This window comes from Drosophila hydei, unplaced genomic scaffold, assembly GCF_003285905.1.
Source record: "Drosophila hydei strain 15085-1641.00,03,60 unplaced genomic scaffold, DhydRS2 tig00008119-arrow-pilon, whole genome shotgun sequence".
Lineage (NCBI taxonomy): Eukaryota > Metazoa > Arthropoda > Insecta > Diptera > Drosophilidae > Drosophila > Drosophila hydei.
In genome coordinates, this window is record NW_022045830.1 from 7,556,460 (window position 1) to 7,569,408 (window position 12,949).

The window sequence follows — 12,949 nt, forward strand, 5'->3', positions numbered from 1 at the left end:
CAAATTCAGATATTATCTGTGTGTGCAATGTGCATAGGAATATTCGCTTACTTTTGCCTGCTACACTTCATGCTGAGACAGGCACAGTCTCAATCTCAATTCTCGATGGAATCGCTATCTCTGCTGCTGAGCTATGGGCTTCTCCTAAATTGTCTGGGGCGAACCGTTTTCAAATCGCTTTATTCAAGTGTTTTATATTTTTTAAGCTCCTTAAGTATTTTCGTACATGTCTGGCTCCAGAATTTACCTAGTTTCCTATGGGAATTGATTCTGAATATTGTTTAGTTTAGTTTTGCAGCTAAAGTTACGGGTATTGCACTCAATTAAAAAAGTATTTATCTTAATTAAAGTTTTGCTGCATATAAATTTGTAAACTGCAGAAAATAAATGCAAGGCCAAGTCAATGCAGTTTTTTCTTTATAGTAAATTTATTTAAGCATGAAAATATCAAGCCATAAATAAAAAAAAACTACTTGAAAATTTTATAATTTAAATGAAAAGCCAAAAGCTTGAGCTTAGACTTTAGCATTGTATTTGGGTATCTTTGAAATTGTTGAAAGAAATGTGAGGAGAAACATAGCTTTCGTTGGCTATATATTTACTCTTTTCACATGCTGACAATTAAAATAAATAAATTCATTTTACTATGTTAGAGCTGCAACGAATTATGTTGCACTAACCATCGCTGGGCAGACGCTTCTATTACTCTAAATATGGTTTAAAAAATAAAAAAACATTTATTTATCCCCATTGGCATGGTCTTGATCGTTTCCTATGTGTGAGGAAGGTTCGTTGAATGTTGTCTTGATTCGTTTATGTCTACTGAGCTATTATTATTATTCCTTGCTCAAATATTAAACAACGAAATTTATTAGCATATATTTTGCACTAAATTAATTCCATTTTGCGTGAGCCATACTCGTTAAAGCCAAGCCATTGCTGAGCTACTTAGAGATCTCTGTCGTCTCTGTACAATTTGCTTTCGATTTTAACAGAAAAAAATAGCTTTTGTTACTTTTCCTTCGCTCTGTGGCAGCTGCATGAAAGAGGATCAACTGCTTTAGCACCTAATGATGAATCGATTGAGGTCGCTATCAGGCCGCCTGCCAGCCATGATTACCAGATCAAGTTTCTGCTGATGAGACCAGATGACATCATCTGGCTTTTCCTTTAAATGATAATATGTGAACATGTGAAGTGTTTGCATTGCATGCCTATAGGAGTCGCCGGGCATTTGCCTAGCTGAGCAGCATCCAACTTGATTGTGTAATAATGCTTCATAAAGTAAGCAAGTTTAGTTCGAATAAAAGAAACTAGAGCTTGGAGCAATTGTGTTTCTGCTGCACATGTGCCACTGTCATTGACAGCAATTAAGATGCCCAGCTACAGGGCTTAAATGTACATTACTTTGCGTCCTGTATGTGTGTGGGTGTGTGCGTGTGTGTGTTATTAATGAAACGTCTAGCTGACTGCGACTTCTGACTGACTTAGCGGACTTTGCTTGCCAACTGGCAGGATTTGGTTGGGGATTTACTTAAAATGGAATGGCGTCAACGAAAATATTTACCCGCCTGCGAGCAGGCAACTATTTCACTTAATTTTGTTGTTTTTCGACTTGTGCTTTCAGTGTGAATTTACTGACAGAAGACGTTAGTTACAAAACGGCTTTGTATTTCAACGCGGATTGCATTTTGAATGGCGCTAGGAAAAGGAGAATTTATTGAACAGCATTCATATGCTGCGCATTATTAATATTGATTTTCAGAGTGGGCGGGATGAGAAGTAGGCGGCGCTGTCCTTCACACATATGATGTGAGATGGCACACACACACACACACACACCCACTCACCCACACGAACTCTCAGCCTTCATCATATGTTAGAAGTAGTTCGAAATGTGTCTGATAAAAATAACAAAAGCGAACCTTTCTTTATTTTTATTCCCTTGCTCCCATTTCGAACCCGAAAGATAAAAGCGAGCCGCATCGCATTGTTTGTAGAAGCTTGAGTAAAACAGAAAGCAAAACGGAAATGGCAAAATACGTGCCGAAACGCCAGAGATGCAGCCCGCAAATAACTAAGCGGCACTTCAATGCATTAATGATGCTTGAGTTTATGGCAAATAAATTGCTTTTGCCTGATTAAGCAAGGCATGGTAATTGCAAATCAGTAAAAAAAAACAAAAAAATTCAAGTTGCATCTCATCTGCAGACATGAAAGGCACAGAGCTTAGCGGCAAATTTGAATATGTGGAAGACGTGACTTTAATGCATGCGCTGCAGCCGTTGCCGTTGCAAGGCATAAGAAATTGATTTTTTTGTTTTTTTTTTTGTGTCTTCTTTTTCTGTGGCTTTTTTCTTTTAAGAAAAAGAAACACTCTTTGGCAGGAAAAGTGGCACACACGCAGCAAGCGACGCTGGAGCAGCGGTTGGCCCGGCTAAGTAGGCCACTTTAGGTGCAGCCACGAGCCTGCAACAGCAGCTGCCACAGCAGCCGCAGCTCCTTCAACCATTTTCGCCCAAAGCTGCACTCGCAACGCTGCTTTGTTAAGTGTTTGAAGCGTTGAGTATACGCCTCATTGGCAGCAATTTGGTTGGCCAGTTGTGCGAGTCAAAGCGATCATTAGCTTATATTGGCTCAGCGCTAATCATAATAATATTTCACAGTTTTTACTGTACAACAAATCCCTTAACAAAAGTAACTGAAATTATTTTCATTTTCAAACAGCGAGCGACTGCGTAAGGTAAGCAGATCATGTAACATATATGTGTGTCTGTCAGTCAGATATAGCATTAACAACGGCACATGCTGACGCCAGTTTGTTTTGCAACTTTTCAACAGCTCTTTTCCAACTGTTTTTATTAGTGATTTCCGTTGAAAACAAGCTAAATTATGCGTCTTCCCTTTTTAGCCTTTTTTGTTGTTGTTGTTGTTGTTTCGTTTGCTTGAGGGCGTGGCGACACCTGGCATAAACTTTGTTATTTTTTAATGGAAATATATTACCCCAACTCGCATATGCGTATACGTGTAAATTATACTGGAATTTAAAAGGAGAGAGAATGGAGGAAGAGAGAGAGAGAGAGAGAGATAAGAACTGAAGCTTTTTCAGTTGCATTAAGCAAACGAGAAATGCGACTGAGACTAGAACAAGGGCTGACTAACTAAGCCAGCCATTATTGCAGCTGAAGTCCATTGGCCGAAATCTGAAATCTACCTGGGTATAATGCTCATTGAGCCACTAATTGATTGGGCACGTATGCCATAGACAATGAGGTAAACAGTCCAAAAGGAAGGACAATAGAAGCAGGCACTCCGTGCCTGAGCATGTGAAACTGACACGAGGCAATTGAATAATGCAAATGCCTATATGTGTGCAAGTGTGTGCGAGTGTGTGTGTGTGTGTGTGTGTGTGTGTGTGTGTGTGTGTGTGTGTGTGTGTGTGTGTGTGTGTGTGTGTGTGTGTGCATGGGCTCGACCAATTCATTATCGATTGACTCAATGTGAACTCCGACTTGGATATGCAAATTTCACATGGGCCACACAGCTCGCAATGACAATGAATCGACTGGAATTCAGACGCAACTCTTCCGAATGGACACGAAATAAGGACTATAATTACGAATCAGTGAATATGGTTCTCTGGCTGCTATTTTATTTATATTTCTCTATGTGATAAATGTAATTGTTATTGTCGCACTTATCCACATGTGAGTAATCAGAAGCTAAAAAAAATCGACTTGTCAACAGCTCAACAAATCAATCATACGCAGCGTGGTGCGTGGTGCGTGTGCGTGTGCTGCCAGCTAATGCGTGCCTTGCGGGCGTACAATCACACACAAACACATATGACACTGTGGCTTGTAAATAATACAGTCCACTCATTCGTCGTATAACTCATTATTGTATTATTTAAATCTCGGCCCAAACAAATAATGGACAACAGACTTACTCCGACTAGATTGAATTGGATTGAATTGGACAGGTGACTGGCGTGCGTCTTAAGTTCAGCTGCCAAAAAGTTTGCCAAACTTTTATAAACTTTATTAATTTAAATGAACTCGAAACTTGAAGTCAACTGTAACACAACTCAACGATGCATGCAAATGAACTGAAGCTCGACAAAGCTGCAGCATCTTGCGCTGAAGGGCGCATAATCTGAGAGCTGAGAGTTGAGAGTAGCTGCTAATCAGCCAGTAGGTAGGCTGCATAATTATGCAGGAGCTCAGTTAATTAGAGGATCTATCGCAACATGCCTGCAGAGTGGAACATTTAAGCAGCTCAGCACAAACGAATCTCAATGCATAGTTGGGGAATAGATGGAAGCCGAGAAGAAGAAGGATTCTAGGTTCACTCAGATTGTGATAAATATTTAGCTACTTTTCTATGTTTGCAACCACGAAGGGCTTATAGACGGGCCGAGACTCGGCCAAATTTAAAGCCTGAAGAAACCAAAATACTCTACTCAATTGTAGAAAGGAGAGTGGACAGTGAAAACCCGAATATTTTATATTATATTTTGAAAAAAGGCTTCGCATAAGTCCTGAGGCTCAGTGGCCGGCGAAAGCGGCTCAGTTTATAAAAGAATATATATAATATATATTCTTTATATATATAATAAATTAAATAATAAATCGTATTCGTATCATTAAAGGACGATTGTGAGCCAGGAACTTGAACACATAGAAAAAGCTTGATAAACGTTTCAAAATGAGAATTGATCACAATTTTCAACTGGTTTTTCTAGCAACGAAAGTAAACTTGAAGTTGTCAACGTAGCTCACCTGAGATTTTCAATGCGTGGCCTGCGGCACTGGGGACGATTGCGCCGATGGCTGCGATCCTTTTTACAGCGGCAATCGCAGTGCATGATGCACAGTGCGATAGATGAGATGACCGTTATCACGAAGGGCACCACAAAAAAATGTATGATCACGGCCTCCTGGTCGTCATGATTGTAGGATGTTAGGACGACCGTCTTGTTTTTGCGCGAATAGAAACACGGATAGATGGCGCCCTCGACGCCGTAGTACATATTAAAGTTCTTGCACGTCACTGTGGGCGGATAGCCGCAGCCCTTAATGTTGACGAGCAGTGTGGCCTCGTTGGACTGCTCCCAGTCGGCGGTGTAGTTGCTATAGTCGGTCATGTTCTCTGGTATCGTTATATTCTGTTCGATAAATGTCACATAGATGTGCACGCAGCGATAGAGATCGGAGGTGCAGCCCTCGCGGCAGGAGCTCCACGAGCAATTGAATATACCAACAAGATCCTCGCGACGTGTGGTTGTGCACAACGTTGGGTGTTCGATAAAGTCGTGGCTCAGCGTCGAAATGGCTGGATCCACGTAGAGTGGCACCAGAAACAGCAGCGAGGCGCCGGCCGTCACCGAGAAGAAGGCAAGTGTTGAGGTGCCATAGAAACGCGCACGTTCCCGCCACGAACGAAAGCGCCGATTGCCATTTTTCTTTTTTGGAGCCAGTTCTCGGATTTTACGTAACCGTAGCTCTTGTTGTTGCTGCTCGAGTAGTAATTCCGAACTGCCACTCCTCATATTATTGTCGGTGCACACAGGGCGCTGATGTTGCTGCTGATTGTTGCTGCTGCTGCTGCTGCTGCTATTGCTATTGCTGTTGCTGTTGGCGTTGTTGCTATTGCTCTTGCCGTTGCTCTTCTTGTTGTTGCTTCCGTTGACGTCGGCGTCGCAGCAGCAGCTGCAGCTGCAGCGACGTCCACACCCGCACCAGCCAAAGCCTGCGGCACGGCCTGAGAGCTGCTCCTAGGGTTAGACGTTGTCGTTGTCGTTCGCGTTGCACTCGTCAATTTGGCAGAGAGCGAGAGTGAGATGGAGATGGATATAGAGATAGAGCGTAAGAGAGAGAGAGAGAGAGAGAGAGAGAGAGAGAGAAAGAGAGAGGGAGAGCGAGAGAGTGCTGGACACTTGCAGCCTATGTCGAAGCTGACGCTGACGTTGACGCTGACGTTGCGTTGGCAGCGGCAGGCGTCGCTGCCTACCGCAACATTCAAGAGCGGCACGAGTACGCAACGGGCGCGACACGAGCTTTTGCCAATTGAGGTTATGTACACACGCGTCGCCGCACAAGGAGACCGGATAAACAGCTGTTTGACCAACCAAGGCTCACACTCGCACCACACAGAAAGCCGTTAGAGTGAGAGTGGGACCGAGAGACCAAGAGAGCGTCAGCGAGTGAACGGGAGGCGGGCGGAAGTGCAGGCAGGCGGCGAGTGACAAATAGAGACAGCGCGAACTAGACAGCGGGGAGATGGCGAAAGAGCGAGAGAGTCACAGTCTGTCAGACGGCGAAAGGAAGACGCTCGCCCGCGTCTTCATTTGTCTTGAATGAGTTGAATTTAATTTTTGCTTTACTTCCTATTAACCTCGCCGGCAACTTTAATATTTGCATTATAGTGTTAACACTTGTCTCCGTCTTCTTCTTATTCCTGTTGTTGTTTTGTTGTTGTTGTTGTTGTTATTATTATTATTATTGCTTTTGTTGTCAATTCATTGCAGCTCTTGTTGTTATTGTTGATGTTGTTGGCTCTGACACTGATGGTAAAAGAACAATGTGAAGGACAGCAATTAACAAAGTGCGGCTTGCGTGGCCGCCGCACTTGACAGCTGTTGATGTAGGTTAGTTTGACGAGAGACAAGGAGCAAGAGAGCGAGAGCGTGAGAGCGCCAACAGCGAGCAGCGAGTAAAATTGAGAACACCAGAGCGCAGAATGCCAAGCAAAGGACAAATGCAGCGCTACGCCAATGCCAACGTCGACTGAGACAGGGACTGCGACTGCGACTGCGACTGCGACTGCGTTTGCGATAGCGACAGCGACGTCGCGAACAGACTGTATGACTTTACTTTTAGTGTGTCGCCCTAGTGACTGTGTAATCTTCTTTTTCTTTTTCTATATTTTTTGTTTAGTGGGTGGAATTATTTATGCTACACATTTTGTGCGGCACTAGCTGTGTTGTTGCCATAGCTGTTGTTGTTTTTGTTGTTGTTGCCTTCAACTAAGACAATTTATTATTTTTAAATTTATTTGCATTTGTCTAGACCAGACTATATATACAAGTTGTATTATAATACATGTATTATAATAATACAACATTATTTATTAGAGTTGTCACCTTTGAGGTATTCAGCTCTGATATTTGTTCGCTTGACACCCATTATTTACCTACATATTCTGTTTGAGCATTATTGTAACTTTTCGTGACTCTAGTTTTAATATTGTATGTACGTGTTTCCATCTATGTATGTGTTTGCGTGTGCCTCTATGTATTTTGGATGATTTCATTCACGGCATATACATCTTGCGTTGCTTTCCTTTAATGTGAAAATTAAAAGTGAACACACCGCGTATGAGTAATATTGTGACAGACCATGCCTTCAAATGGTCACAAAGTCCAGTCCAGTGCTAGCTAATCATTAAGCCCCACCAAAACAAACTAGACCTAATCAGCAGATAATCATGGCATATCATACAATTGCAATGTGTTCGAAATTTGTACCGCAGTTCGCTGTTTGCACCTGAATCCGAGTAGAATTTGTTATTTATTTCTAAATGGGTAAATACAGCCTCAGTATATAGGCGAACAAAAGAAAGACAAGGGAACAAGAAGTAGCCGCTCAGCCAAGTAGCTAACTAACTTTTGTTGCTGCTGCTGCTGTTGTTGTTGTTGTTGTTGTTGTTGTTGTTTTTTATTTGACTCTCTTGTGGTTTTTGTAGTGTACAATATACCGCCGATTACAGCATTTGCCAGCGAACGGGAATCGCTTGCCTTTTCTGGCTTTTCAAAGGCAAACACACACACGCACACACACAAAACACAACACACAACACAATGCACACTGAATCGAGACGAGAAGCGCGAACGCTGGGCCCTGACGTGCCTCTCGGAGTGTTTGTCCAAAACTGAGGCGACGACCCGACTCTGCCACAGGACTCGCTGCCTCACAACACATGTGTAGGTGTCGTATGTGCGTGTGTGTGTGTGTTTGTGGGTGGCGTCAGCTACGCGCAGCCGATTTGAACAGCGCCGTAGACGTCGACGCCAACGTCGCCATAACGACTCTTCGCCGCGTTGCGAGCATTCAAAGGATTCGCATATGCGCACTTCGTGCGCCCATTCAGAATCTGAGAAACACTCGCTGGCAAAATGATTCGCGGTCGGCCAGTTGCTGTCATGCAACACTGCTTGCAGCATATGTTTAGAATTTAAAAATAATTTCTCTACAATTTTTATCATATATTCGTCTTGTCCACTTTAGCACATTCACTATTTAGGCGCATTTAGCGATATATTGAAGCACTTTAAAACCTTCGATTTAATGACTATGTCCTTTGCACTGCTTTCCATCTAGCAGAGACTACAACCACTAAGCACTGCTTGAAATTTAAAATTATTTATGAGCCTAATCGACTCAGCTTGTCATCCTGTTAACGAATTCTACAAAATGCATATATTATGATATATTTAAGAGCTGTTCCTGAATTTTTGAAGCATTGTGTTAATTTATATTTCCATTTCTTTTATATATTTTACTTAGCTGAAACCATGACAAATTCGATAATACTATTAATCCTATTTGGTTCGCTTTGTGTAATTGGGACGAATATGAAGTGTGGCTGTTCTCTGAGTGAGGACAAAACCGCAAACTGTTCGAGTCGGATAAATTATGAATGCTTGTCTGATTTGAAACCTACCGGGCTAATACTGCAGAAACTCAACTATACCACCCTCCCAGCTGAACTGTTGCAGTACAATTTTACAAGCTTGGAAATGTTAGATCTGTCATATAATAATATTAAAAAAATACCTGTACAATATGACAAGCATTTTAGCAATTTAAGTTTGCTTCAACTGAGCCACAACAAGTTTACTGACCCCAATGAACTACGGCACGTTGATTCCAATCTCCCCGTCAATATGGATAGTAATCCATTAATATGCAAATGCGGATTTGAGAAAGAGATCCAGGAACTCGTAAAGGTAAGTATTAATTTTCACTCTCACTTTCCCTTGATTTACCTCACTTTACCCTTTTACAGCGAAGAGGACCGAAAGTGATGTGCACGAACAATGGAATGAATAACGTAGAATCGCTAGAAACATATTGTTCGAAAGGCCAATATGAAAAAAAAAACAAATTTAGTCTATTGAATTTTGTTACAGAGCACAATGGGTGGCTTTTAGCATTTTTAATTGGTATGGTGTTATTTTGGATTACTAAACAAAAAGCCAGGGTAGACGAAATAATTACCGCTATAATCTACTAATAATTATCACTAATAATAATAATCAGGGATCGTGTTCTCAGTTATACACTGCTGATCAACCAAACAGAATAATATATTGTTGTTTATATTGTTTCTATTATATTACAAAAATAAAATAAAAACCAGTAAGAAAGCTCTAGTCGGGGTGACCTGATCCCAGTCCTTTGAGTTTTTTAATATTTTCCGTAGTTTGTATCGAGTATTAAAAAAAAAAGAAAACAAATAAAAATCGACATTGTGAGTCCAGGTTTCGAACCCGGATTATTTGCGCAACGTGCACAAACTCTACCAACACCGCCACTTCATAATTAAAAAAAAAAAATAAAACAATAAAAAATTGTTCATCCCCACTGGTCCCGAACCGGGACCAATCTGCATACGAGCTGCGCCTCTAGCAACGCAGCCACTGCCCTTCTTACGTGAGCTGTTGCAAATTTTAACATAAGTAGCAGCTAATAATTCAGCACAATTCAATCGCAATTTCAATTCTTGGAATAGAAAAGAATACACGCATTTGAATGTATGTGTGCAAGTTAATAATTAATATACTCAAACTGTTTACTTGTGATCTCTGCACGAAGTTAAGTCAGTGAGATAGAATTATACTTGTTCGTTTATTGGTCAAATCCGTACTGAAATATAAATGACAAAATATTCTTAACATCGCTGTGTCAGCGATTATGCTGAATGGATTATGTTTCAACGTTGCGACAGCGCATGGAATGTTGACGGCAACGTATTGTGAAGTTTGGCATAATTGGCATTAAACATTGTTGCAGCTTTGCTGATCGTGCAGAACTGCAGTCGTTGACTTTGTCTGACCGGATGTGTTAACTTGCACACGCATAGGAAAAATGCGTGCGCGTGGCGCTGCTGACATGTGCTTTTGCAAATTGGTCAAACGTTTTGTTTAATAACTTCTGTTTTACTTATTGGATTTTAATGAAATTTTCAGCATATGCCCTACATATCCTATTGGCTTGGTTGAGATGCAAACGCCTTCACATAATGGCCATAGTTCCAACTTAACTTAAATTCTAAGAATTTGGGGGAATTTGGAGCCGGTATCCAAAATCCAACAAAAATCAAAATTGCATAAAATATACATAAGACTAAATACAAAATTTGGAGGCTCTAGCTCTTAAGACGTTCGAGATATAATTTATTTATTGCATTTCAATAATGTTTTTATTCGATAACAATTAAATGCGAATAGTTATCGAATATTTGAAACAAACTTGACCTGTGCGTGCTATACACGGACCTACAAAAAAAATTTCAAGTCTCTAGCTCTTATAGAAGCTGAGATCCACGCGTTCACACATACGGACAGACGGACAGACGGACGGACAGACAGACGGACAGGGCTCAATCGACTCGGCTTGTCGTCCTGATCGAGAATATATATACCTTATGGGGTCTGCCACGCCTTCTTCTGCCTGTTACATACATTTGCAAAAAACCATTATACCCTGATTTCCCATTTTTAATGGGATCAGGGTATAATAAAACCAACATACGTGATCAACTTCATGGAGAGTCTAGAGTCGAGAAAACCAAAAGGAAATTTGAATGTCGATTGACTTTGTGTGCAACTATGTATACTTCAAATCCACATTATTGACTAACTATAGCAACTGAAAATTCCAGAATTCAATAGCAATTTCGATTCTTGGACAGGTCTTTTTCTTTCACGTGCCTGTATAGTGCACAATAAATTTATGAGAACCGATTCTGATAATCTGCTCGCTTGTTAAGATAACACTTATTATACCCTGATATAATTGTTATCAAATAACAAGTAAGAAAGCTCTAATCGGGATGCCCGACTAGATGACTAGATGACGTCATGTCAAAACAATCACAATGCAGTAAACTATCGACTTTTAATATCGAATAAAAACATTATTGAAATGCAGTAAATAAATTATATCTCGAACGTCTTAAGAGCTAGAGCCTCCAAATTTTGTATTTAGTTTTATGTATATTTTATGCAATTTTGATTTTTGTTGGATTTTGGATGCCGGCTCCAAATTCCCCCAAATTCTTAGAATTTAAGTTTAGTTGGAACTAGGGCCATTATGTGAAGACGTTTGCATCTCAACCAAGCCAATAGGATATGTAGGACATATGCTGAAAATTTCATTAAAATCCATTAAGTAAAACAGAAGTTATTAAACAAAACGTTTGACCAATTTGCAAAAGCACATGTCAGCAGCGCCACGCGCACGCATTTTTCCTATGCGTGTGCACACATACATTCAAATGCGTGTATTCTTTTCTATTCCAAGAATTGAAATTGCTATTGAATTCTGCTTGAATTATCAGTTGCTACTCAACTTCAAATTCGCAACTCTTTCTGCAAGAGTGTAATGGCTGTTTTGGTAGAGGCGTCGCTCGTATGCAACAGGGCCCAGGGTTCGATACCGACGAAGATGAGATATATCTTATTGTTTTTTTTTTTTTTAATCTGAAGTGACGGTGTTGGTAGAGTTGGTGCACGTTGCGCAGACAATCCGGGTTCGAATCCTGGTCTCGCAATGTCGTTTTTTATTTGTTTTTTTTTTTTTTTTTGTGAATACTAGATACAAACTACGGAAAATATTAATAAACTCAGAGGACTGGGATCAGGGTATCTACTAGTCGGGCACCCCCACTAGAGCTTTCTTACTTGTTCAGCTTGATATTAATTTCCTTCACAAGCTTGTGACCCAAGCCACAAACCAATGTCACACAGTCCATGATTTTATTTCCGATAGATAGTGTAGCCTACTTTTGGGCTTGGTGAAAATGATGTCTGGTGCACTGAGACCCCCTAATGCCGCATGCAAAGCTTTCAAGCGAGCTTTGAAAGCACCAGAGTGCCGAAAGCTCTGGCACACAGTAAAGCTATCGGAGCTTACTGTGAAGCACACTTTCCAGGGTTAGAAGGCAACACTGAAGACTGCTGCCCCAGTTACGGCCAGCAGCCCTGACATGTACCGCCGACATGTACGAGGAGCTCGAAAAGTGGGTCAAGTAACGCTCTAATGCCCTTGGCACAACGAATTTGTCCTTGATGCTGGGGCAAGCCATTGAGATGCAAATAATTTACACAAATAATAATAATAATAATACTAATACTAATGCCAATAGAATTATATTTTCATTATTATTATGTGTTCTGACTACGATAATAGTAATACAAACGTAGTTACGGCTAATACGATTCATAATAATATAGCATTAACCAATGATGTCATTAGCCACAACGATGACATTAGTGTTATGAATATCAGTATATAAATATCAATCTCTGTTGTCTACCAACTAAAGGAAGGCTGCCAGCCCCCACCCCCTTTGCTTTCATAGGCGTCGATTGAGGTGTCATCAGAGTCGGTCTGTAGCCTTTCGCACCAAACTGCTGCAATTGGCCAAAAGAAAAATAGCAAAATAGTGGAGTCCGCCTAGGGGTACCTTCGTTGAGTGCTCCTCCAGGTCGCTCTCTCTTACTGATAAACATTTGAAAATAATAATAATAATAATAATAAATGATTATCGGATTAATGTCAGCTCGAGTGCTAATAATAATTATTTCAAAATAATAATAATAATAATTATATTAATCTTAGTATTAATTGAACTTTTGTTTGTGTTGAGTTAGGGGCATGCT

At 40.7% G+C, this 12,949-nt stretch overlaps 1 protein-coding gene and 1 long non-coding RNA gene across 2 annotated transcripts in view; one reads left to right on the forward strand and one right to left on the reverse strand.

Annotated features, from left to right (window-relative positions):
- Positions 1-5,575, reverse strand: part of LOC111597131 (protein tipE) — a 27,724-nt gene extending 22,149 nt beyond the window's left edge. The window contains exon 1 of the mRNA XM_023311695.2: positions 4,782-5,575. Within this exon, the coding sequence (XP_023167463.1) occupies positions 4,782-5,551 (770 nt within the window). The 5' untranslated portion in view covers positions 5,552-5,575. The remainder of the gene's footprint in view (positions 1-4,781) is intronic.
- LOC111597148 overlaps positions 1-9,164 on the forward strand; it is a 12,314-nt gene extending 3,150 nt beyond the window's left edge. The window contains exons 2-3 of the long non-coding RNA XR_002751290.2: positions 8,568-9,010; positions 9,070-9,164. This is a non-coding gene — a long non-coding RNA (uncharacterized LOC111597148). The remainder of the gene's footprint in view (positions 1-8,567; positions 9,011-9,069) is intronic.
- Positions 9,165-12,949: the final 3,785 nt, after the last annotated feature.